The following is a 27,741-nucleotide window of genomic DNA, read 5'->3' as shown; positions in this document are numbered from 1 at the left end:
TCGCTTTGTAAGGACGACAATACGACAGTCCCCAACCGAACGGCGCCGGGATGTCTACTGCAGCGACTCGCTTTGTAAGGACGGCAATACATTCCCCAACCGAACGGCGCCTGGATGTCTACCTCAGCGACTCGCTTTGAAAGGACGACAATACGACAGTCCCCAACAGAACGGCGCCAGGATGTCTACTGCGGCGACTCGCTTTGAAAGGACGACAATACGTCAGTCCCCAACCGAACGGCGCCGGGATGTCTACTGCAGCGACTCGCTTTGTAAGGACGGCAATACATTCCCCAACCGAACGGCGCCTGGACGTCTACACGCAGTCGGCGGACCAAGTATTGTTAGTAGATTCGCTGTCACCGTCACGGTTTGTTTGAAGCGGTGGAACTCCTGGAAGAAGGTGTTTTGCGGTGCGGTCTCACGGGTCCCAGAAGTGGTCAGTCAATGGACAGACGCGGCGGCCAGTGTCTGCAGGGTCAGCTCTGGGATCAAAGAGGCGCCTGCTGGGGTCAAGACCTTTGTCTACGAGAACCCTCTCACCTCGGTGTGGTTAGTGTAGCCTGTGCGAAAGTGAGTTTGTAAACACAACCCCTCAAAGGCGGGTCGGCTACGATGACTTTGGACGCTCCGAATTGGTCGACGGTTGAACGGCCGTTTTCACTCACCTAGGGATCTAGGCAGGACAGAGTGTTTATAAACAGCCGTGGCGCGGCTGCTGAGTGTCCATTCCTCTTTCAGTCATGCTAGACTGATGAACTGTAACGTTCACATGTAGATACTGTAAATAAATCCCCTATTCTTCGTTCTCGATGAGAACAAGTCTCTACTTTCAACGACGCCCTCAGCGTGGATAAGTTGGACGAGGGCATGGGCCAGCTACCATCTATTTCATGCCCGACCCCAATCATTACAATACAGAACCGGCGAGAAGCCCTCGCTCCCTTCCAAAACGTTTCCAACGGCGTGAGTCACAGGACAGCGCAGGAATATGAAAACGGGCAGATTACATCTGCTATCTGAAATATGCTCCCCGTGTACTTAAATAGTGCACCAGCCTAGTGGAAAGCGCGATGAGCACAGTCGCAAAACGGATCCTAAATATTTTGCATGTTCACTTAAATTTTTATGTTAGGCATAAAAATCCTTCCACACCGCGGAACGGCGACTACTTTTCCAACACACATTTTCTTTTTCACACGCAAGAAATCTTACTGAAGCAAGGCTCAAAAGACTGCAAGGCACATTCGCTCGAAAAAAAATTGTGTGCATGACACCATTTACGAGATAAGCGCCGTCTAACTTGCGGTAAAAATGCACTGTCGTTCCACTTACTTTCTTAAGAAGAGGTCGTTTTATGCACTGAAGCACAAAAGTAACTGGAACATGTCAATGCATCTCTCGGTAAAGTTCGGTAACTAATATCTTGAAATTGCTGTCATCCTGAGAATTCGTTCCAAAACAACTCCCCGGTTTGAATTTTGAAATATGTGCCACAGGGTAATTCATTAAAACTTAGTGAATTCATTTTGATTAGTCGGTTATGCATGTCACTTTTTTTGTGCAAGTAATGTCCTCCTCTTCGAGTAGACCAGCTCATGGACTAAATCGTGCTATCCTCTACAGGCAATATATATATATATATATATATATATATATATATATATATATATATATATATATATATATATATATATATATATATATAAATAGATGATTCAAGGAAAAGTTCTGTAGGTCCGGTGCATGGGTAGTTGAAACGAAGGAGCACACTTACGAAACTTGCATCTTTTAATGTTTTAACGTTTCGGCCGTGGCATAGCGAAACGGGAAAATGTCAAAAGATGCAATTTTCGCAAGTGTGCTCCTTCGTTTCCTCAACTATATATATATATATATATATATTTGAAAGTGTTTCCTGAAACACCCGGTATATGACTTAGTCGGGCACTGGTGCGAGTTAATTGGTTCGTGATCTTGAGGCAAACCTTTACCAGTGCGAAGAAGACGAAGGACGAAGCAACGCGCTCGTCCGTGTTCGTGTTCCTTGTCCTTCGTCTCGTTTTCCTTGCGCTGGTGAAAGTTTGCTTCAAGACCTGGTATACAGGGCAACTTGAGCCAAACATTAAACATATACAAATGTCACGTAGCCGGACAGAACCAAGGTTATGTTGTTTTCCGTCGCTTGGAGATACTCATGGAATTTTTGCTGGTTCCGCCTAATTTGATAATTAGTCCTAACTAATTAATCAACTTCTCAAATATTATAATTAGATGGAAAGTGTAAACTAGAAAATTGTAGAGCAACATGAAAGACTCCTAAAACTCTCCCTATACAGCTTTGCGTTGCTCAATACGTGCTGCATAAAAGTGTTTTTCCGAGCGTGAAAGAAGCCCACGAATACACGCAAAATTACCGCGCGACTGGCCGCGCGAGGCACTTGCCCGGAGCACAGAACGGAGCTTGGTCAGCCAGGTGGCCACGAGCCTGTCTGTCCAATCATCGCTTCAGCGGACGTCTGTGACATATCGTGCGGTCCCGAAGCGGCGTCCATGTTCCCCCTTCCCGCCCACTGGGCTGTGGGGTGCGCATCCCGCTGTGGCTGCCGCCCGATGAGTCACTTTCGGCAGCTGCGACGCGTGCTTCCTTCGCCTTCCTTCCAAGCCTGGTCGTTGCCGGGACGATTACGCCGCCGAGAGGGCGCTCGTGCCCCACACGTGCGCGTCTCTTGCGCGGAGGCCTCGCGGTGGACTACCGGTTCTCCTCCGCAGGAAAGCGGGGGAGCACGGAAGCGCCGCTTGCCGCGCGGCGACGGGCCTCCATACAACGTGCTCGACTTGGCACCAGTACTGCTCGGCCGCGTCGCAACGAAGACTCGAGCATACGGCGCGGCCACCAAGCCGTCTGTCGTGCGGTCGCTGCGAGGTCGACATTTGGACGCCACCGAAGCGAGACTCAAACGGCCGGTGCACCAGTGACTGACCCGAGTGAGTTTGGCACCGCGAGCAACCGATTGCCTCGTCGAAGCCACGTGTGTTCTCATGGGGTGCAGGCAAGTGTGCGCTCCCAGCGATGCTGTCGGATTATGTGAACGCAATTTCCGTACATTGGTGACGTGCGTCGGCGGCAGAACAAACCTTCTGTAGCCGGAAGAGCAAGCTTGGCAGCCAGAAACGGATTAGTGTCGCCCTGGTCATGACTTGCGACTCGGACGCCGGCATCGAGACGGATGAAGACGACTGCTTTGTGAGTTTCGATTACTGTTCAGTCGATGTACTTCTCAACTCGTTCGGGCAATCTGTACAGTTCTTTTTAATTTTCTCTTTCGCGGAGAGGATTTCCGGGTTACGAAGCTAAAATGCCGCGAATCCACTGAACGCTTTCTCCTCTTTTTTGTTCTGGTAGCTGCATCCCAGATGAGAGCATGTTTCGCTTCAATGAGCGTCAAAACTTGGGTGACATGTCCTGCCATGCGCGAATAACTGTCGCGGAACCTGGAAGCCCACGAACCGCTGGTCTTTTCTGCTTTCGTGCAGCGACTATTATTGAGCTGCGTTAAACCAACCGACGATGCCGTCGCGATATTATATGGGGCAGATGGGCACAGTTTGAATGCAGTCACTTGAACCGATTGCCCGATATTATTGAAAATTGGTGGGATTATTTATAGCCGTTAGAGAGAGAGAGAGATAACCCTTTAATGAAAGCCAGAGATTTTAGCCTGCGTGTAGACATCGCTGGCATGCTACTCTCCGTGGGGAAGGGAATTGGGGAGAGAAAGAGAGGAGAGAGGCGCAAAAAAAGAAGGAATAAGTTAAAAAAAAATTGGGCACTTAGTTGTCTGACTCGTGGGCAACGGCGTGCAATGGTAAAGTCCCTTTCTCGCTGCGTGACATTTACTTCGTTACAAATGCTATTAATCTAATGATAGATTTGACGCGAGGCGCAAGACAGTGTGTGCTCAAGAAAAAGAAAATTCATTCGCGAAGGAATATCTACACGTAGTTTGTTTCCTACAGGCAGTGGGGTTGTGTGTATTTCATGCCGATGAAAACATTCTTTCGCATTAATAGGGAACAAGAAATGTCGGAGTGCGGGAAGAACGCTGCTTTCGATCGATGGGCAGCACAGAATGTGTCATTGCTTCGCTGAGCAAACACGATGCGGCGCCCTTGTTTTGTGCGCTAACCATGCACACGACGCTTCTAAGGAGTAGTTCAGTGTTTTACATTCACAAATAGCTCATTGAGGACCGGGTACGGCTGCGCCAAGCGAGAGAGGAAAGGCAGTGAGGTTAAAGGGACCCTGAAACGATTTTGACGATTTTCTACAAACGTACTGAATCGTTAGAGTAGGTCCTTCTGATCATTAATTGACACATCTAAGTGCTCCACGTAAAGCGTGTAATTTATTATAAGGTTTTAAAAATGCACATCGCTGCCGATTGCAGCACACTGCTCGGCGGAATTTTAAGCCGCCCCTACCCATATGACGGAAATCACCCATATGACGTCAGTGGGGTGAGCTATATCCGTTTTGCTGACTAGGGTGCGTGATTTTTCCAACTTTATGGTAAACAAATGATGTTCGTAATAGTTCGAATGTTAGTTCACTTGTTTTTATAAAAAGAAAGTAACAAAAAGAATGCACAAGAACAATTTTTCAGTACATTTAAGCACTTCCGGCACACAGCAAGTGTCGTCTGCTTGTGTTACAACGTGATCCGTTCCTGACGAGAGCTCCGCTGGCTCCGCCGTCAGTTTCGGTCTGTCTTTTCGCGAGCGCTATGGTTCGACTTTGTTGCGTTGTGCACTGCAAACGGAGCGACTAGCAATATGTCCAGCTGCGACATCGTGTCTCTCAGCAAGCTAGTAGACGAGCGGACTGGCTGCAGCGCATCGGACTGCCGCTATCCGAACGGCGCCAGGATTTGCGCGATTGCGGCCGTCACTTTACACCGGAAGATTACTAACGCAATAGCGTTTCGCGAGTCCGGTGTTAGGGCAAACGCAAGCGCAAGGGGACAGGACCTGGCCGCTTGACTGTGCCGTTTAACGGGTGAGCAGAAGCGCAAATGTGAATGGTCTGCATGGTGTAGCCACCTGGTGTCATAGAGCTCAACCACACACAGTAGCACTAACAAAACGTATTCTTCTTTGCTGGTGGTGTAAAATTTTCGCAGGAGTGCAATCATCAACACGTTGTTTTTGTAGATGTTTAAAATGTTTTCCACTTGGTTAGAACACTTGGCACGGTCCAGCCACTTGTTGGCTCTGTGCAGACCGATCAGGCCGCTCACGTACGTCTACGCTTCCTTCATCAGCTTGAGTTTATGCCTACAGCCACCTGCCGAAACACCCAGCTTGCTTGTGGTTACCGGAATACCAGACACGGTCGGCGCTACGACAGAATGCCCGCAACGCACGCTGCTTCGATAGCCCTCGCTTGGGGTCGACGGCCAAGCGGCTAGCGGAGAGGTATCGCGCGGGCGGGGGCGGCCTCCAAAACAACCGGAAGTGGACTATGTGACGTCGCAGAACCAGTGAAGGCTTAAACCAGTGTGACGCAGAACCAGTGAAGGCGGAGCTTAGCCACGATTGCTCGGCGAACGAGTTGAGGAGGAAAAGCGTGGCTAGGGAGGAGGGTAACTTGTAATAGCTTGTAGCTCCATTAATACGTAACGCTTCACTTAAATTGTGGTGCGAATGTTCTACTTAAGCTGTACCCTACGCGTCTACAAAATTTTTCCGAACCGTTTCTGGGGCCCTTTAACCGGACGCACGTGCGGTAACACCATAGCCACTATACAACCACGGCGGGTTGGTTTGTTTTTAGTTCGCATATGTTCACAGTAGTCAATATTATTAGCTGCTGACAAGGGAAGCGCCCCTAGAGTTAATTTTGTAAAGCACAAAAATGGGCGCTTTACAAAGAAGTGTGCCGTATACCGCACGCAGGGCAGACATATTTGTCGTATTCAGCGGAGTGACCTCGCTGTGTAACCATTTACTATAAACGAATCTTGTGGCTTTAAGGAACCTGGGCTTACTTTGCGTTCTGTAGCAGAGGTGTCTGTTTCTCGAATAGTTCCTTTTGGTTCAAGCAAGGAACAAGCACGCACGAAAAAATTCCGAGATTAGCAGTGTGCGAATGTATTTCGCACACACGCGCTTTGTTGGAGTATGCAGAGAGTATAAATACACGTGACATATAGCACCGTACAAAATGCCGTAAACATGAATAATGTGGTATGACTCCCAAGTATAGATTTCGCCTATCTCTTTAACAGGTTGGTTAATGCACGCCACCATTGAGAACGAACTAGCACGAAGATCGTGGAACTTTCGGGTGCTTCGATTTTCCCACCAAGTGAAGACAAAGAGCCCGGCTCACCCTGACCTACATCGGGGCCGATGAATGAGCGTTGCGGGTACGCGCGAGCTGGCGCCTGGCCACCGACAGTGTTGTACAATCGCTGCATCGAGAGTTGTATTTCGTGCGGACGCGAACGTTAATTAGCGGCCGGGCTGTCCTGGACTGAAGTTGTGCTGCGCCGGTCTGGCTGCATATATTCAGAAAGGCATCTTGGAAGCGCCCGTTTGATATGACCTGAATGACGCCTGTCGGGAAACGCGCCAAAGGAAACGCGGTCAGCCTCTTGGGCACGTTCACGCCAGCCGTAATCCAGATCCACTCAAGCGTGGGCTACGAGTTTATCTACGGATGGTTTAACCAATGGGCATGCGTTGCGTGCTGTGGGTGTTTCAAAGGGTACGTTGTTTCTAGTCCGAATTCCTGCCACCAGCCGCATTGGCTCGGTGGCCATGACGTTCCGAGGTTGAGCACGATGTCGCGGGTTCGATTCCAGGCTGCATTTCGATAGAGGCGGAATACAAGAACATTCGTGTACCGGACATTGGGCGCACAGTTAGCGAAAATGAATCGCTCGATCCACTGCGGCGACCCTCGAAACTCCTTGCGCTGTACTTTGATTTAATGTGGTAGCTGACGCCTGTCTATACAATACTGCTTCTCGCTTTCATTTTTCAAGCGAAGCTTGTGTTGGCTCACAAGGGGCATTGTCGTGGTCACGCAAAAAGAACCCAGTTGCTTCTAGAGCAGAGCAGTTGCGGGAAAGGGCGGTTTGATGAGATGACAGCCGCGCCAGCGCCGGAGCGTGAATCATTAGCAAGGATTCCAGCTGCATAGGCGCGCGCTCACGCCACGCACGCAACCAATCAGAGCCGTTTCGCTTCTGCCCGGGAGGGAAAGGGTGTCGCGCGCGCTGCGCCGGCTTCGTTTCCGTTCAGTTCATTCTCGGGAAACGGATGGGATGACCACGCGTTGTACATTGCCTCGAGGAACCGGCAGCCTTCGATGAGCGGCGGCGACAACTCGCCCGTGAAAGGGCTCGCCGTCGGCGCGCCAATCCAGCCGTTAGTGCCGCCCGAAGCAATGCGGCACCGTTACCTCTGGGTTACTTAACCGTGACGAAGGTCAGGTGCACGCAGGACAAGCTTAGCTTACGCGCATTTTCCAGTAGGGCAAGGGTTCGTAATTTTTTCGTGGAACGTGACAAGTGGCCTAATATCAAACCCCGAAATTATAAAAGAAAGTGCGCCTTTGTGCGTCCGCAGGCCAACTTCTGTGAGGATGTCGTCGATTCCTCGCATTCCCCTCACAGCTCGGGGCCAATTGTCATTGCGGCGTACGTTTCCACTTGTCATTCAGCCATGACGTGTAGCCGCTCGTCCAATTGAGAGGAATCGCATGCCCATTGTTAGCTATCGATCAGCCCCTGACGTGCACTGCAGAGCCGCCGTTTACTGTTTTGTTGTGTGGGACACCCTGTCCAAACTGTCGCTTGCTAATTTCACATCCTTCTTCGAAGCTGCAGCTCCCGCCCGCTGCGATGCAACATCATCGTGTCTCAAGTGGCTAGGTGTTGCATTTTAAAGGCATATGTATGCGCATTCCTCACTGAGGTCCGTGACACACGTTCGTGTGACAGTTGCAGCTGTGAGGAGCGTGTAGTACATCTCTTCTGCGTTTGTGCGAATCGTTGGGTCTGACCAAGCCATGACATCCTCTGTGAGGACTTCAATGGGAGCAACTCTGACTGTGTTCTTCCTGGCAAAAACACATCAGGTGAAAACCCCTTTTCGTGGGATTGTGTCGGAGCGGGGAACCTGAAAAAATCCTCCAAAAATCCCCGGGAAATCTGGAAGTGGACGAACCTTTCCTCATCCGGAAGCCACACGAAGTGCGCCTACTTTCTTGCGGAGTGAGCGCCTACCGCACTCCCGCGCCTTTTCCGTCGATATCAAAGACTTGTGCTATTCGTTACCGAGTAACCTGATGCTAGAGGAAGTTGGTGATTGCATCGATAAGCACGTGGCATAGCTTGGTTTCAATATGCCTGTGGAACGAGTGTCGGCAGCTTTGGAGACGCTCACCTACTACCTAAAATCCGCATTCATTTGTCCTGTGTTACGTTTCGCCTACGACGCGCGGTATAGCCGGCGCCGATGCAACGGACGCCGGGGCTTCGTTCAAAGCGGCGGACATTTTGGCCCGTTGAGCGCTGCCGCAACGCTTCCTGCCAATCGCGTCCAGGCATGTTTCAATGCCACGTGTCTTCGTGTGTGTGCGTGTGTGTGTGTGCATGTTGGTGCCCACGCTTGTCAAAGCGCGGCAGCCGGGGAGAGGAGCTCCCCAACTGTGAAGCAAGGAGGTCTGACCGGCACCGGCCCGGCGGATGCGTCACTCCTTGTCACAACGTGTCCGGGCCCCGCCGTCACATGCGCCTCTATCGAGGCGTTCCTTCTTGCGCTCAACTCCGAGTGTATAAAAGCAGCTGCCCCCGGGCGCCAAGAAAGAGGCTTCGAATTCTTCCGTCGAGTAACGTGCTCTCCCGTCTCTCCACTTCGGTCGACCTGACCGGCCGCTCTTTTGCGATGCTAGAATAAACAAGTTGTTCTGTTAGCAGTCGACTCATGCTTTGCCAGGACTTTCGAATGCTTCCAGTTGTGCCCTAGGCCGCCAGGCCAACGCTACCCTTGGGGCTTGCGACCCAGATGCAACACCTTGCAATAAGCTTTTAATTCAAAAGCAGGGAGTGTGTATAGGTTCATGTTTGGCATCCGTACTTAGCGACATTTTGTTGGCACGCTATGACAGGGGCTTACTCGCTCGCCTACAGCTGGCAACCATAAGAATATTCCGCTTTGTTGACGATTTTTTTTATTTTATCCAGTTGACCCTTGTGACACGGAATTAACTTCCAAGGCATTTATAGACGCCTGCAGTGAGATAATGAGGGATTTTGCATTAACAATGGAACAGCCAACCAATGACCGTTTAAGGTTTCCAGACGCTGCCATTGTTCTTAACCCTGATCACGTGTGCGGGCGCTACTCGCTCAAAGAAAGGGCTTCTCCCGTTTTCGTCCGAAACGAGGCTCCGCTTGTTCGCGAGCCGCTCTCAAGCGTTCGTGCGATCCCTGTGTTGAACAGAGCTTTTCAGCACAAGTTAACGGACTAACATCGGCAGGCTACCCGACCAGCGTGTTGTGCTGTGTTGCTGGTGACCTTGAAGAAGAGTTTGTTCAAGGACGCCGGAAAACAAACTGCAGTGACCGCCTTCGAGATCTAGGCTTGCCGTCATTCCTTATGTACACCGTGTTTCCCATAACATTATGAAAATTGCGGCCACGGAAGGAGTGAGGGTTGTGTGGAACGCCCCCTAATAAACTGAGCTGGTTTTGTCCAAAATAATCAACAGGGTGGATACTGTCGCGCGTAAATGTTGCTATAAGAATCATGTTCGCGGCTTCCTTGCCTGTACAACGCAGGTCGTCCATGAGATCCCGCTGGATTGTAAACGTTGCTATGTCAGGCAAACGGGCAGCTGCATTAATGACCGCCTCCGCGAGCATGCCGCTGCACTGGAAGGAAGCCCGCACAGTCATTTGGCTCCCCACTGTGACGTGTGGTTGCACCCCGATCTTTAAGAAGTGCGAAATAATTGGCACAGATGAAAAGCGCGCGCGGGAAATCGTTGAGGCACCTTGCATATATTCACAAGTGGTGACGCGTGCGTCAGTTGTGCGTATACCTCACGCTGCCGACTAAAGAACTGGATTATCTCAGTGGCTGACGCTTATCCTTTCTCTGTTCTTTATGTCACCTTCAATGTTTTTTATAAGCTGCTTCTGCAAATAAAGCATTTGGTTGCTAGTTAGCGCGCTGGCTCTTTACTCGCTCGACCTGTGTCGCGCCGTTTCAGTTTTTTATGCTAACGATGAACCAACCAGTTCCTTTGAACACACTTCTTGCCAATATTTTCTTGACACGTCTTGAGGCGGAACTAAATCTGCGTCTCCAGAAGAAAAGCAAAAGGGAACGCAGGCCTCCCGCGCATGCGTGGACCGTGGCACCTGGCGCGCCGTCGTGTGCAGCACAGCACTGCGTTTCTGCCGTTCCCTGTTTTCCTCGGCTGATGGGTGGTTTAGCCGGAGGTTGCTTGGCGTGCGGCGGCAGCGAGCCACCAAGCGCGGTCGATGTCAAACTCTTTAGTTTGAGATGAATGCTCGTTTCTTTTTCTTTTTTTTTTACTCGGAAAGCGCTTTGCCAATTGCGTGTGCGGCCACGTGTGCTGTGTGTCCATGCAAATCCAGCCGCTCGAAGATTCGTCTGTCCGACTGCCCCAACATTCTGGCTTATTGCATGCACGGTGCCGAGCTTCTAGGCGCTCTCATTTCCTCCACCATCAGCAGAAGAAGAGGAGCAGCTTCGAGCACCGCGTTTGCGGCGCAGTGTTGCCCACAGAAGCAGTCGCGTCTATATACTCCGTCGGCGGCGGTCCCACCCCGTGCTGGGGGGGAGGGGGCCACCGCTGGGGTCACGGGCACCGCTGCCTTCTGCTGTTTTTAGACCCGTCTTCTCTCGTCGCCGATTTGCTTCTTTTTTACTCAGGGTCTTTCGTCGAGCAGCACCAGAGAGAAGTCGCAGATGGCCTCTTCGCCTGACGCCTGAATCCAGCTTGACGCAGTTCGCGACAGTTATCGAGTGCTCGTGTTGTCTCCGCTGTTTCGCGACACGACGTTCAAAGTGCGTTTGTTCCCAGCGTATAAGATTAACCTAAAAGCTGCCCTCGTCCAAACAATGACGTCCCTGTATAGTGGCGGCTTCTCCAAGACCAGCATTCTCATTTAGCTCTTCTGTCAGAAGAGCACGGTGTGCGAAATATTCGCCATGTTCATTGGGGCTCTTTAGGGTGCATGGCGCATGATTACTCATATGGACTGCGTGTTGATATGTACGTAGCCTGTTCTATTTTGACCCGCCGTGGTTGCTCAGTGGCTATGGTGTTGGGCTGCTGAGCACGAGGTCGCGGGATCGAGTCCCGGCCACGGTGGCCGCATATCGATGGGGGCGAAATGCGAAAACACCCGTGTGCTTAGATTTAGGTGCACGTTAAAGAACCGCAGGTGGTCAAAAATTTCCGGAGTCCTCCACTACGGCGTGCCTCATAATCAGAAAGTGGTTTTGGCACGTAAAACCCCAAATATTATTGTTATTGTTCTATTTTGCATATCCTGGCGCAGGCAGTAGGTTTGCTGCAGCAACGTGAATGTGTTGCAGCAGCCGGCTACGACCCGCCTTTATCTCTAGCGGTCTGCTTTCCTACCACGGTTGATGGGCCCAGAGTTACAGCTGCCGTAACTTTTCCTATTTCCTTAATACTGGATATGCCCACGGGTCATATGTCATCTTGAGCGTGCATCACAATGGAGCTGTAGGAATCGTGCGTTGCGAGGGCGCGTCTTTCTTTTTGCCTCCTGAGATGTCACATTACCACTCCCGTTGACGCAACGTCCGAGGACATGATTTTTGGCCGATAACTTAGTGATAACAGTTTCTCTAACATATTATGTATTCTTAAGTTTTATGCTCATATTTTTGTATAAAAAATAAAGGCAGCCGACTTGTTCGACCTTGTAGAATCGCAACGCAATGTCGAGCGTTTATTTCGGTAAGAATGTTATTGTTGCTCGTAATTAAAACGTGTACTTATAAACCTTGCTCTCGTATGGCTTGCCTGTTTGAAAACTTGCCAGCATATAACACTATCGCGCATATGTTAAGGAATTTCTAATGCGATTCTTTGGGAAATTAACGCACTTTTCGTCCCGACAGCATTTTTCTGATCCCCTCGCCAGCGCGGGCTGTACACTCGGTGCGTGCCACCGGCTAAGAAGGCAGCTCTGGCACGCCTGACGCCCAGGCGAACAGAGCGAAGCAAGCGGCAATCGAGGTAAATTGCGGGCTGCACGGAAAGGTTCAAGTTGACATCGAAAACATGCGCTGTGTGTGGAGTGGACAGAATACGTGCATTGAAATCGTCGTTTCTTAAAATTGTAACTTCCAAGTTGTTAATTTTCTTGTTTTTATCCCTTTAATTTAACCACCCGATTCATGGGCCATCTCCCATTGTGGGTATACGCCATCACCACTCACGTGAGCAGCAGCGACGAGCTGTGCAGGTAAGTCGGCTACACAGGAGTGAAGAATTTCGCAATAGGGTTGTGTCCTATGCATTGCTTCGATGCTAATCACGTCGACGGTCCTCGTGCGATGGGTTCTGCATAGAATGTTTTTTTTTTTTTTACAACTGCGGTAGTTTATATACAAACGTTAAACTTCGCGAGAGTATCCCCCTCCCCTTTCTTTTTCATTCATTTAATGCAAGCTCGGTGTGACCTAGAGTTCTCGCGGGATACTTGGAAACGTAGCTTAAAATGGCCCCATAGCCCGTTCGAACATCCACGAAGGCTGTATTTGTTCCCGGCACATTTCGCAAAAAAACTTGGCATAGCGCTCCCCTAGAGTTAGAGCCGAGTGGAACAGAATCGGGGCTTACCCCGTGATACTGTTTCGAAAATAAACGTGTATTCCTCCTCCTCCTAGCGCTTCCCCATTTTCTGATAAATTTTCTTAGGGGCCGCATTCTGTGTCGCTCGTAAAACACAACTTATAACGGTCCGGACGCTTGCAAACGTAAATTAAAGAAAAGCCCACAATTAACTCCCACACTTTGAACTTTCTTGCACGCATAACCCAAGACGTGCCCCTTAAATACAAGCGTGACGTATAGAGTTCGCGGGACACCGGGAAACGTGCGACAAATGGTCGGGACACAGGCTGCGCTTCGGAAGACTCGCTTTTCTATTTTTCTTTTCTTTTGTGCGCAGACTGTATTCTATCCACACGCGGTTAAGTTCGCATACTATAATTTGCCACAGTGGTGGCCCCATTTTTTATATGTTTGTACTGGGTTGCATTTGCAGTTTATAACACCGCTGAATTTTGTGCCCCTCGTGAATACTCGTGACGTTCCCGAGCGCTTGCATGCGTAATTTATTGCAGAGGCTGCAATTAATCCGGACACTTTGACTGGACACACCACGCGCGCTTCTTATTTTCACCAAATATGAGCGAGTCTCTCGTTTAGTTCACCGTGGGCAGCAGGGAAACGAACTACAAAACTCGTATAATGCACGAAAATATGGAAAAGAACGAGGCATTGGCAATTAACATTAAATGTAAAGATAAATAACACCAATAACAAAAAAGATAAGCTTCGTAAGGGATCTAATTTTTTTTCTTCAATAAACCGTGGAAAACAGACATTTAGCGTTTTCGAGCGCTACAGTTGCACAGCATAAAAAATATTCAAGGCGTACAAACTGAAGAAATGTGGTCGCAAAGAGTCGGTATAGAATACGGCTCCCTGATTTAAGCGCGAGAAATTTTGTTCACAGTCTGCCTTTTGCGACGCGGAACTGCGCATGCGCAACGCCGCTGAGGACCGAAGCAGTTTGGCAGGCGCACCCGTGGGCGCCGGGCCGGACTCGACTCTCTCCTCCGAGTGAGTGGACCACGGCAGGCGCTGCACCTGTCAGTGGAGTAGCCGTTTCTCTCGGACTCCACCGGCACGTATCCGTGTCTTGCGGTTCTGCACGGTATATCGCGACGACGCTCGGCCGTCCAGCGGGCACTCCAGCGCACATGCTCCGGAAGTGCGAGTCGAGTTACCCCAAGTTCAGCAAGGAGGGGTGGAACTCGCGTTTGCGTGGCCCACTCTAGACAAGCAAATCCTGGATGTCCGGCGTGACCGGGCCGGTGGGCTAGACCTGCCATTCCCTATGTTGGACTAACCGGGCGCGCGATGAGTCCTCGCCGGTCTCCAATCAAGTTCTTTCGTTTGTCAACCTTGCCATTCTCACTGCCGCGCGCACGGAACGCCTCTCGAACATTTTTGCTATCGAAATTTGGCGCGATGCCAATGTCGTGTCTCGTTTACGGCTGCACTTCCCGTGACTATCCCAGCCAGGCAATGCGGATTTTCTGATTTCCGTCGGTAAAACGCGATTCGCAGCGCCCTGAAGCCTAGATTAGGGCTGCACTTTGTGACAGGTATGTATTGTCACGCGTTTTTGCGCGTACTCATACTGTTTTATTACTTATTCACTTTACGCCACAGGTGCAGCTGTTTCAGGCCAAGCAGGAGCTTGTAAAGCGTGGCCGAAGCTCTTCTTCCAGCCGTTCGTCACGCTGAGCAAACCTCCGGGTACAAAGCGTTCACCAGCGGGCTCCATGGCTACCTGACGATGACAAAAAATGACGGCGCGTACACGTTGTTTCGGTCTTGTCTCACACGCTGCCTGTTTGGGCGTCGCGTGGGGCGGCTGTCGCGGCGCGCGCCTGCCGAATTGTTTCTCGTGGCCACCGCACGATGGCGCCACAGTGCATCGCAAAAGGCGGATTGTTCAGCCTTTGACGGATGCGTCGCTGTTTTGTTGCGCGCCTACGTGTGACTGTGCTAAACTAAGGTGGCTAGCCACCCTAGCCAAACTGTGCGCTCTGGGGCCGCTCTCTTGCGGCGAGCGTTCACACGCCCACGCCCCATGGTCAGCAGCGGTCGATCGCGTGAAGGCTGGTCGCCCATCAATGCGGATGGTGTGTAGAAAAAATGGGGACGTGCGGCGCGAGTTGCAGCGCAGAGCGTGGCCCCTCGCAGCGACGCGATGCGGCCACGACAGCGTGCGCGGAAGCGCTTGTTTAGCGTTGCAGCGTTTTTTCCTATGAAGCGCGAGATTAGACCAAGTGAATTGCTGTGCAGTCAAAATGAAGACTACTGTCCAGAAAAGAATTCACTCCAAGTGCGTCGCACGTGCATTTGTCTGGGTGCCTCCGTTTACACTGTGGGCACCTTTAGTTCAGCTCGTTATGCTATAAGTAAAGCGCTGCTAACCTTCTTTTTTTCTTTCTTTTTTTAAGGACCGCAATGCGACATCGACCGTATATACAAACACTGCCTCGTGTTGGCATTTCGCTCACTGCTCAATCACCGTCCCATGTGTGAAGTAGCGAAAAGAGCTGCCATCTGTCACCAGGCTGCGTGACCGGCGAGGTTGACGTGGCGCACGAGGAGTGCCGAGCGAGGACGCCGCCGTCGACGGCGCACCCTCGCGGGTGCCACGCGTCCGCCGCACTGTCGGTAACGGCCGAAGGAGGTCGCACGTGAGCGGTCCCACTCAAAACGCAATTTGCGTAGATGCGCCAGCCAATTAGGCTAGCTTATATCCGTGTTTTCAGACGGCCTTGCGTGTTAAAAACCCGCTGTTTTTCTCCGTGCAGATCTGTCTTTGTGTCATTGGTTTTATGATGAAACCTGAACGGCAAATGTTGTGGGTGATTCTAATATAAGACGATATGTAACATCTTAGCTTGAAACAACGAGCGTTCATTTTCCATGCAGTGGTGCTAGCATTTACATTAGCAGAGCAAAGTCATTAAGCTGCGAGTGGACTCCAGTTGGTTCGGCTCTCTTTCAGAAGGGAAGCGTAGCCGCGGGCACTGGTGCACTGCGTTATTGTGGGCTTGCACTCAGTCCTTGGTTTCTTACCGACTATTGGTATTTCGTTGCTCCGATTTACGTTGTGATCAGGTGTCGGCGGAGGCGTTAAAGCGCAGTGCAGTTATAGTGGTCCCTGTATCGCTCCTCTGACAAAACAGGAGCGTGTGACCGGCTCTGCCTCGTGAAACTCAGTCCGCCCCTTTTTGAAGGCTCTGCCGCAGTGCCGGAAGCGACCGTCATGGCTGCCGTGGTCCGGGGCGTTGCCTGCGAAGCAGTGCGTCGAAAAACCTGCCTTTATATAGCCCCGAGGTCGGGGGTGGCGTTTTTTCCTAACGGGTCTCCTCTAGCATCGCTGCCCCGATAGCGTCGCGTGCTAAATGTATACGCCCTGGCGGGGCGCCATGCGGGTCTCTCGTCCTGCAGTCATCCGTCGGGTGAGCCTTTTTATTACCACCGCTGGTGACCGCGACATATTGGGCTACACACGTACGTTACCGAGTGCACGAGTACATTGAGGCTCCGAGACAGTGCTCCAAGTGCTAGCGTTTTGGGCATGTCCCTTGTGCCTGCAGGTTACGTGCACGGTGCCCACGCTGCGGGGGGCAACCGCGACGGATGTGCTTGTGGAAATGAAAAGCCACAGTGCCCCAAGTGCGGGGAAAAAAAAAACATGAATTCACGTCTGCTGGCTGCGTCATTTTTGCGTAAAGAGAAACAGATACGCAATTACAAGATAAAAAAATAAACGTTGGGTACCAATCGGTAAAGGCTGCAGTACGCCAGCAACAGGAAACTCCAGGCAGTGGCGAAGCAAAGATGGCTGCAGCGGGCAAATGCACAGCTAAAAAGGCAGTTATGACGAGCTTGAATATTGAACCACAAATTGAAGACACAAGTGAGTTCCCGTCCCTACTGACTCGCCTACCAGCTCTAATTGCTCCTGTGCGAGCTGCTCAGGAAAGCAGAGCTGGTCCGTCAAAAAATAAATAAATAAATAAAACCGAGCCTCTACGTCCTGTGGTGGACTATACGCGAATGCGGCACTCGACAAGGTCATCTTGGCGCTGCTTGACTTTCTTTTTCTTATTCTGACAAAATCGCGCCAACGGCCCAGCCACCCAGTCCGAAGAACATTAGAAACAAGGCCACCATATTTCAATGGAATGCCTGCAACCTCCGCTGTCGTGTCTGCGACCTTACACGATTTCTGTACCAGCGCTGCTTTCCGGTCTCAGATTGCCGAGTGCGCACCGGCATTCGCCTTTCTCGATGTATCGCCACACTTTCACCGACAGGAATGGATACCAGCAGAGTTCCCTCGGCTCTTCGCAATGATTTCATTTGCAATGTTCGTGCCTTACTTTCAGCCGAGGCATTCAACGGTTATGCTGCAATGGCAGTGAAGTGGGACAATTTTATCTTTACGGGGATTGCGGCATACTTACATATCACCTCGGGCTACATTTGATGTGGATAGGCTGCATGACACAATAAGTGAAACACCGAGACCGTATGAACTAGCTGGGGACTTCAACGCACATCACCCCCCGCCTGGGGCACTAGGGTATCTTCAGTCCGCGGTCGACACCTTTTTGATATTGCACATCGATAAAACTTGGTAATTCGTAACGACGGGCAGCCAACTTTCTACAAGAAAACCGATCCCGCGCACTCGATGTCACCACGATTCCTCGCACCTCATGTTTACGGTGACCTGTTCGCAGACGTCGAAAGTCATGACAGCGACCGCGTGCCAAGCTACGTCCCTTTGGGCTGTCCTGCGCGCTACACACGACGAAGGGCTGTTCGTTGCACTAACTGGCAAGTTTACAACGTTACAATCGAGGATTCAGACCTATCTGGATTGACATACATGCGTTTGTTGGTGCGCTAAATCGAGCAAAACTAAGCAGCACTAAACATCAGAAACCACCTTAAACTCATTCGATGGCCGACATTAAGTATAAGAGGCACCGGGCCATGTACCGCAGATCGGTGAGGCGTGCTCGTAGGACATTTATTGTAGATGATATTCGTGACGCTAGGCGAGTGCAAAGACGTATACAGCGTCACCTAGACAAGCTGGACAGGAGGCAGTGGCGGGCCTTCTGTTCCGAACTTGATCCCAGAAAACCGCTGTCAAGAATACGGAGTATTGTGCGCAGCCTGAAAATCGCGCCCACTCGAGTGCATCCTTTCAGTTCTCTAGCGCTTATCTCGTAACAGCAACGAGTTACGTGGCGGAGGCTTTCCAAGATCACTACATGCAGCGCCGCTCGCAGCGTTGCTCCGAACAGCACGGGTGGCTTCCGCGACAATTGCAGCAGACGAACCTTTTTTCGATTATGGAGCTGCTTGTCACGTTGGTGAACAAGGCGATATCTCCCGACCCTGACTGCGTCAGCTACGTCGGGTTAACGCATTTAGGGGCCTAGCGTGGAAGCTTGGGCTTGTTGGCGATTCGTTGGAAAACGGACACAGCGCAAAAAAGACACGGACGCGAGAGAGCGGCACGCACCCAGCGCTGGCTTACTGTTCGTGAAGTCATGAAGGAATAAATATGTAAGGTGCTACCATGTGCAATATGTGAATGATCGGCAAAAAACCTGGAACATCATTTGCAATGCTGATAATAGTAGCCACTTACCTACGAACCACACGGAATGCTTGCCATTCAAACCATGTCAAGATGCGCCATTACCCGAGATGAAAGTGCAATCGAAGGCGAACTGACGCACGAGCTAATGAAATCTGCCTCAATGATTTCGCGTGTCAGCTATGAACTATGTTTAGCCAGCACTTCAGTTTTTCCAAATAGGGCTTACACCCGTGGTCGCGGCAATGAATACCCAGATGGCCCTGTACTGTGTTGTACACGTCGTTGTGATGGATCATCTAAGCACCTTCCTGTCTGTCCCATGTACTTTCTTCCACAAGAGAGAGATGAATCACATACATCACGCCAGTTATGCAGGGCACTAAACCTTTCCTGTGTTTCAAAGTACTATGGCCACGCCTGCCTTGTGAGTAAAACTTGCAAAGCTTTGCTAGTATTTCTGGAGCGGAAAAAAAAAAACACCGCAACACCAGCGCGTTGCCCTACCCTCTTCAGTTTGTGGAACAGGTCCTGTATATACGGAATTACTGCAAGTTTTTCTTTCTTGTCCGCTAGCGGTCGTTGTGCTCGATCAGCTTCGCCATGCTTGAGTCGCTTTAAAAGCTTTTCCGCGACATTTGACACTAGAGCCTTCGTGTATGCGGCAGACAACAAGCAGTCAACGTGAGCATCAAAGCTTTTTTGCATAGAATGCGGACATGCCTTGTGAGGGCACTGACAAGGCACATGTTAACGATTTCTCTTTTGACTAATTTCTAATGTGCGACTGGAAAGAGAGAAACGGTTTCCCGCTCCTTGGTTCGAACGACAAGCGCAAATGTCTACTGGACGTGTACAGCCTGAAGTCCAAAAACCTTGAACAGTTATTTTCGGCTGGCTCATGCCTCGTCTCTAACGGATGCAGGTTTTCGCTGAATACATCTAACAGTTTTCCCGCAGCCTGCTCAAACACCTCCTCCGGACATACAAGGAGAACTGAAAAAACCCTCTACATATCTCCTCACGTTTGCAACCAGCGTCATATCAAGAAACGTTTGAATAATGCAGTCTTTATGTGCGTGGTAAATATCGCTGAGGAGAGGTGCAAGAGATGAACCAATGCAAATTCCACTTTTTTGAATGTACTGATTTCCCCCTAGAGACAAAGGTACATATAAGATAAAATGACTTCTAAAAACCCACTAACCGCATTTGTTTTCTCGTTCTGGAATGCTATCGATCCAAAGTTGTCTATGCATCTTTCTACACATCTTAGCATCTCATCATGTAGGAGGGAATAATACAGGTCTTTTACATCGATCGAAAAAGTCTCGGACCCTTATCGTTCCCTTTTAAAAACCTTATCGTCACCCAACACCTGTAGTGTGACATCGGAGTCACGGGCTAGACTGACGGCGGTAGTAGCGGAGTACACATTCACGCGTGGTCCGCTTCGTGTCCGGAAAGTCTGTCGACGGCGTGTTTCTTTTTGATTGTTCTCGTAGGCTTTATCGGAGATAGAGCGTGAGATAAGAAGCACGGGCTAGACTGACGGGCGTAGTGTCGGAGGATACGGATCCACGTGCGGATCCCCTCCGTGTTCGGAAAGTCTGTCGACGGCGTGTTTCCTTTTGCTTGTTCTCACAGACTTTAAGGGCGATCGAGCGTGAGATAAGAAGCACGGGCTAGACTGACGGGCGTAGTGTCGGAGGATACGGATCCACGTGCGGATCCCCTCCGTGTTCGGAAAGTCTGTCGACGGCGTGTTTCTTTTTGCTTGTTCTCACAGACTTTAAGGCGATCGAGCGTAAGATCAGAAGCACGGGCTAGACTTACGGGCGTAGTGTCGGAGTATACGGATCCACGTGCGGTCCCCTCCGTGTCTGCAAAATCTGTCGACGGCGTGTTTCTTTTTGCTTGTTCTCGTAGACTTTATCGGAGATCGAGCGTGAGATGAGAAGCACGGGCTAGACTGACGGGCGTAGTGTCGGAGGATACGGATCCACGTGCGGATCCCCTCCGTGTTCGGAAAGTCTGTCGACGGCGTGTTTCTTTTTGCTTGTTCTCACAGACTTTAAGGGCGATCGAGCGTAAGATCAGAAGCACGGGCTAGACTGACGGGCGTAGTGTCGGAGGATACGGATCCACGTGCGGATCCCCTCCGTGTTCGGAAAGTCTGTCGACGGCGTGTTTCTTTTTGCTTGTTCTCGTAGACATTAAGGGCGATCGAGCGTGAGATCAGAAGCACGGGCTAGACTTACGGGCGTAGTGTCGGAGTATACGGATCCACGTGCGGTCCCCTCCGTGTCTGCAAAATCTGTCGACGGCGTGTTTCTTTTTGCTTGTTCTCGTAGACTTTATCGGAGATCGAGCGTGAGATGAGAAGCACGGGCTAGACTGACGGGCGTAGTGTCGGAGTATACGGATCAACGTGTGGATCCCCTCCGTGTCTGCAAAATCTGTCGACGACGTGTTTCTTTTTGCTTGTTCTCACAGACTTTAAGGGCGACCGAGCGTAAGATCAGAAGCACGGGCTAGACTGACGGGCGTAGTGTCGGAGGATACGGATCCACGTGCGGATCCCCTCCGTGTTCGGAAAGTCTGTCGACGGCGTGTTTCTTTTTGCTTGTTCTCGTAGACTGTATCGGCGATCGAGCATGAGGTGAAAAGCACGGGCTAGACTGACGGGTGTAATGTCGGAGTATACAGATCCACGTGCGGTCCGCTTCGTGTCTGGAAAGTCTGTCGACGGCGTGTTTCTTTTTGCTTGTTCTCACAGACTTTAAGGGCGATTGAGCGTAAGATCAGAAGCACGGGCTAGACTTACGGGCGTAGTGTCGGAGTATACGGATCCACGTGCGGTCCCCTCCGTGTTCGGAAAGTCTGTCAACGGCGTGTTTCTTTTTGTTTGTTCTCGTAGACTATCGGCGATCGAGCATGAGATGAGAAGCACGGGCTAGACTGACGGGCGTAGTGTCAGAATATACAGATCCACGTGCGGTCCGCTTCGTGTCCGGAAAGTCTGTCGACGGCGTGTTTCTTTTTGCCTGTTCTCACAGACTTTAAGGGCGATTGAGCGTAAGATCAGAAGCACGGGCTAGACTTACGGGCATAGTGTCGGAGTATACAAATCCACGTGCGGTCCCCTCCGTGTTCGGAAAGTCTGTCGACGGCGTTTCTTTTTGTTTGTTGTCGTGGACTTTATCGGCGATCGAGCGTGAGATCAAAAGCACGGGCTAGACTGACGGGTGTAATGTCGGTGTATACGGATCCAAGTGCGGTCCGCTTCGTGTTTGGAAAGTCTGTCGATGGCGTGTTTCTTTCTTATTGTTCTCGTAGACTATCGGCGATCGAGCGTGAGATGAGAAGCATGGGCTAGACTGACGGGCGTAGTGTTGGAGTATACGGAGCCACATGCGGTCCCCTCCGTGTCCGGAAAGTCTGTCGACGGCATGTTTCTTTTTGTTTGTTCTCGTAGACTTTATTGGCTATCGAGCGCGAGATCAGAAGCATGGGCTGGACTGACGGCCATAGTAGCGAGTATACAGGGTGGCATGGCTTCACCAAAAATAATCGGTCATTATCCCTTATGTCTTTCTGCCAAATGGCCTATGGCAAGCACTTATTTGGCAAGCAGGCAAGCACTTATTTGGAGAAAAATTGAATAGGCAGCAGCTTGGAATTGTATTGAAGGCTACCTTATTAGCACTCTTGAGTCAACACAAAATCGAGCAGCCCAATCTCTCTTCTTGTAATATGAGGGGGTACTGCACTATAAGCACACGGACAGCAGAAGTAGATATGGACAGGTGTTTATAGTGCAGTACTCGGCTGAGTGCACTGCTAGGGACCTTATCATTGCAGGTCACTGAGGACAACAGCGTTTGGCGCATCGTAGGCACCAAAATCGCAAGTAGTGGCGTTTACATGACTGAACATCCAAAACCAAATTTGAATATCTTGCCATGGTGATATTCAGTAGGCAGGGCATTCTCGGGATGCCCCGCTTCACCCTAGCCTTCGCAGTTCAAGTCACTAAAGAAGGAGCGGAAGCACCGTGAATCGGATCATACGTGGCCTTTTAATTGGGAGTAACTTCACTTTATTTGAAGGCATTGAAGTACTTTATGTGGCAAGGTATTTCTTGAATATTCTGTTTTAACTTCAAATGCATTTCTCAACTTCAATAATATGTGGTTAAGGGCTCCTTTAGCCTATGATTCAGCTAGTGACGGTTGTAGGGCTTAATCTTGCATTCGTGCTCACTCCCTATTCATAGTAGGCTTCATAGTGGGCCCGTGTTGTCAAAGGTCCTGGGCGTGAATTAACATCCCTCCGTCTTGCTGTCCAAATCTCTTCACATCCTACGTGTCACGCCCTCTTCACACCCTTTGTGGACCCTACATGTCAAGTGCAGGGGCGCCATAGCTAAGCAACCATCATGTTTCTGCCACAAATTGCACATTTGCAAGCCTTATAGCTCGTGATTTGCACAGGTTTGAATTTGATGAATTATACTTATATGACAGTATGAGCTCTATCACTCCCACTAAGATTATCTGACACACGTGCTATCAAGCTACGCCGGGAACACCTAGCGAGACATTAAGAGAAAGCCTTAGCTCGGGCCCAACTCCGTCGCGGCCTATTCAGATGCATGTGAAATGCAAAAATGCTTTTCCGAGATAACCCCTAGACCGATTTTAATGAAATTTGTAGCATTTGAGAGAGAAGGTAAATTCTAGTGACTGTTGGAGGCAAAATTTTGATTTAGGGCCTGAACTTCGTTAAACATATTTTCAAAAGTTCGGAAAAAATAGAAGCACGAAGTTTACAAATCAAAAGCTCTCCCTAAAGAACAGATATCGTGATTCTGTAATTAGCATCCATTAGGTCATTCAAAACGGACAAATTCAGTGTGTCAATTCATATATTACGTGATTTTTTTATATTGTGTACAATGGTTCTGAAAAAGCTGTATTTCCATATTACAAAATTTTATTTTGATTCCTGTGTAACACATCAATTTTGTCCGCTTTAGATCTACTATTAGATGCAATTCACAGAATTGTGATATCATTTTTCATTGCTGAGTTACAGAGCTATAAATTTGATAGATGTATTTTCTGAAAATTTATGATTTTTGCCGATTTTTAATAAAATATTGATGAGCTTAATAAAGAATTAGAAACCAACAGTCACTAGATTTGAAGTTTTTCTTTTAAACGCAGCAAACCTCGTCAGGTTTGGTGCAGTGATTGCTGAGAAAAACAAATTCTCCTTTTACACGTATTTAGATAAGAGCACCCAAGCTAATGTTCCCTCTTAAATTTAGCTCCGATAGCGTCATGTGTGATGCGACGATAGCGCCATCTCTGCACACAATCCATGCATAATGGCTTCTTTCCTTTACACAACGATACCCATTGTAAGGTGCGTGGGTAGTCCAGTTGCAAAGATATACGTGATAAGCCAAGAAGCACTGACACCAAGGACAACAGAGGGGAAATTACTTGTGCTTAATAAATGCACAAAGAAACAATAAATTAATGGAAATGAAAGTGTATGAAAAAAACAACTTGTCAAAGGTGGGGAACAATCCCACAACCTTCGTATTTCGCCTGTAATGCTCTACCAATTGAGCTACCGTGGCGCTGTTTCCCCATCCACTTTCTTGGGTATTTATGTTTCCTAGTAGAACCCTGGGAGTGTGGAACATTGGACAACTTATGCATTTTGCAAAGGTTGTGGGATAAGTTGTTAAAGGTGTGGTAGTACCCTGGAGACGGCACACGTCGTCTCCACGGTACTACCAACACCTTTAAAAACTCATTTTTGCCCGACACCATAGCGCAATGAAATATACTACTATACCTGACTTAATTGTCACTAAACGCAATGCTTCAATATTTGGAGAGTTATTAACTGCACACCATGGCTATTAAGTGTCCCCAATTCTACCTCCTCCTTGTTTGCTTAGAGTGGCTTTTGCTTTTTGTTTGTGGCATTAATTTCTTTTATGCCTTTTAACTGATGGCAATGTTATATGTTTGCTTACAGTCATGCAATAATTTGTTGTTAATTTTACAGCTATTTGCTTGGAGCTTTTAGTATTTATGCCATGTGCAAGCATCTGCCATTCCTGCCAGCATGCACACATAGTAAAAATTTGTTGGCATTCGCAGTGTTGCGGTGTCTGATTGCCTGAGCATGAAACTCCACTTCACACGCGTTGTCAGTTCAGCTCATGCACGTGATTGCATGCCCAGTCTCTATGTAATCGTCTGCGGGTGAAAACATATCAAGGGCGAGCATCCTGCTATGGCATGCCGCCTGGCACTACTGCTAGCTCGGCCTAACCAGTGTAGTTCGGGAGTCTGCAGCTGAAGTTGCAGTTTGGTGCTGAGTCAGCGAAACATGTTGCAGTGGGACTGTATGGCACTTGCAAAGCAGAGGAACCACCTCAAAAACTAAAGTGAGGGCACTGGTTGCACGGGCACGGCTCGAGTGGTGGCAGCATGGCTCACACTTGCCATGTTTTTGTAATCGCATGCACATGAACCAGTCTGAGAAATCTAACAAGACATGGTACTATGTCTGAAACTTTGGTTGCCATTCTGCATTAGTTTGGTAGAGTTAGTGGCAGTGTCATCAGCAATTCTGAATAATCGAGTAGGTTTGAAAATTTAGTTGGCGACTTACTTTCTACTGTTCCTTCTTTTCAACCCACCGTGGTTGCTCAGTGGCTATGGTGTTGAGCTGCTGAGCACGAGGTCGCGGGATCGAATCCCAGCCACAGCGGCCGCATTTCGATGGGGGCGAAATGCGAAAACACCCGTGTACTTGGATTTAGGTGCGCACTAAAGAACCCCAGGTGGTCAAAATTTCCAGAGCCCCCACTACAGCGTGCCTCATAATCAGAAAGTGGTTTTGGCACGTAAAACCCCATAATCCAATTTTTAATTTCCTTCTTTGCTGTTTTTTTTACCTTGTTTGCTTCATGTAAAGACTGCGAGTCCTTGGACATCAACCTTACAACATTCATAAATTTAAATGGGTGCAGGCATGCTGGTCGCATGCTTGCATCCACATAAAAAAAAAAAAGAGAGACAATGGGAAGTTTTGAAGACCGTTCTTTATTGAAGCATGCCATGTAAATGTCATTTCTACATTCTGATCTCTTCTATTCACATCCCCAGCATAAAAGCTGCTGACTTTGTGTGAATGGTAGACTGTGATAGCAGCCATTTATGACTAAAGACTTTTGGTGAATGGGACAATGAAGTGTGCCCTTGGCTGCTAACATTCTGTGGTTCTTCCAGGGTCTGGATAGCCTGAGCAGTGCCAATGCTCGAACTGGCCATGGCATGACGACGGACCCAGCTTTAGTGTCCACACCGAGGCTGGATGGCTACCGCTTTTCCATGGTCAACTTGGAAGGTCAGTTGTAACTGTTGTTGAGAAAAATGCATGAATACTCGGACAGTTGATTTCTTTTTTTTTTTATTGCGATATTGCGATTTCTTACACTGGTAGTTATTTGCATGCATTACATGGCCATTCCACTCCTACATCTTCAATAAAAGGTGAGGTAGTAGCTAACTTTCATCATTCTGAACAAATTGAATGGAAAAGTGCTTATGCTGCTGCATTTTCTTGCATCATGTGCCCTTACCAAATGCACCTGTCAATTAAGCTGATTGAGAAGATTACTTCATCAGCTGAACCTGCTTTTTTATGCAAGGAGCATCACGAAGTGTAGTACAAAATCCATAGGTGATTCATGTTCTTATGTGAACTAGTATAAAAGAATATTTTAGGCAGGAGAAGCCCTTGCACCCATATGACTTGACACTGTAGTAGTTGGTGTCAGTTGGAGGCCTTTTTATTGCACTGGTTAGTGTTGTATGTTGATTTTCTGTAGAATACGTACATATATAATATGAATGCTTTGAATGACAGTATTAATTAAGCCATCAGACAGGCATTTTCATAACTTTTAGAGCCATTGCTTCTCGACATTGTGAATCAAAACATTTTAGTAGGTTAAGTATGCTGAACTGTTATTGACTGATTGAGCCTTGCCTAGAGTATACTTACATGTACAGTGCCATCTACTCCAAAGTAGCGCCTCTTTAGTACTTACTGGGTGCACAAGGTATAAGAGAACACAGACTTGGAATCACCATAGAAATTAATACTTCCACGATGTTTGTCTAGGTGCTTATCTTGTCAACCTCCTCCATCGCCTACTTAGCACATTTGTTCCTGAGTAACATCATGTGTCTGACTTTGGCCCCTAGATTATCTGTAAAGAAATTAGTTATGCAAGTAAGATAGAATAAGAACATTGGATATAGTTGAAGGAAGGTTTTGCTGGTGGCCTTTATTAGTGTTGCGTGGTTAGTGCCGCGGGGCACGGGCACGCAGGGACGGACCGACACGTACCGCCGCTTGCTTAGATGAAAAGGGAATGGTCCTCCTTTATGGGGCCTGAACATATATCGGCCTCGAGCTCCACCACTAGAAAAGCTGGCGTCACCGTCGCCGTGACGTGCTATTAGGGATCACGTGGACATAGCGGCCGCGTCGGCTGCTTCGGGAGCGCTGAAGCGAGCTCAAAACGAGTTTAAATTTCCTCGTACTCTACGGTCCTCATTTAGTGCCGAGATTTTCCCGCTTCGAGTGTCTCCTTTACAACGCTTGAAGGCACTACAATAAGTAGTGGCTGCCTTTGAAGGCGCGCAACATGGTAGGCTACTGCTCGGCGCTGCAGCGCCGGACGTACGCAACGGAGCCCGGTGTCAGCCTTATTCACACATAACCGCAGGACAAGAAGCTGCGTGAAGCTTAGCTCGCGAAACATAAAATTGGCAAACAGTCATCGGCTACAACTCAGGTATGCAGCAAGCACAGACGCGAGGAAGATTTCTGCTACGGCGCCGAGTCTGCGATGTTCGGAAAACGCGCACTGAGACACTTGCCCGAGTCCACTGCCGGACTAATGTCATGACGGTCTGGTCTATGAACTTGTCCATGCTATAGATACTGGCAAGTTCATTGTAGTGGAAAGGGAGTGGTAAGAAGCACATTAAAAAAAAGCACGGCATATGGTCATGTTTGTGTTATGAATTATTACACTGGATTACAAAAAAGAAGCAGCAGCAAATCGCACGCTGAGAACACCAATAAACATGCAGTGCGACACAACTCGAGAAAT

At 49.2% G+C, this 27,741-nt stretch overlaps 1 protein-coding gene across 8 annotated transcripts in view; it reads left to right on the top strand.

Moving 5' to 3' along the window:
- pico (ras-associated and pleckstrin homology domains-containing protein pico) overlaps nt 1–27,741 on the top strand; it is a 264,155-nt gene that overhangs the window by 174,389 nt on the left and 62,025 nt on the right. For 7 of the 8 annotated variants that reach the window (XM_075679553.1, XM_075679548.1, XM_075679549.1 and 4 more), the window contains one exon: nt 25,844–25,961. In XM_075679553.1, the coding sequence (XP_075535668.1) occupies nt 25,889–25,961 (73 nt within the window). In that variant the 5' untranslated portion in view covers nt 25,844–25,888. Of the gene's footprint in view, nt 1–2,756; nt 3,248–25,843; nt 25,962–27,741 lie in introns of those variants that run through there. The other variant, XM_075679552.1, reaches the window with a different exon arrangement.

The sequence above is a fragment of the Dermacentor variabilis genome, chromosome 2 (genome assembly GCF_050947875.1).
Source record: "Dermacentor variabilis isolate Ectoservices chromosome 2, ASM5094787v1, whole genome shotgun sequence".
Classification (NCBI taxonomy): Eukaryota; Metazoa; Arthropoda; class Arachnida; order Ixodida; family Ixodidae; genus Dermacentor; species Dermacentor variabilis.
The sequence above is the reverse complement of the archived record's forward strand: the minus strand, read 5'-3'. Positions and strand labels throughout refer to the sequence as shown.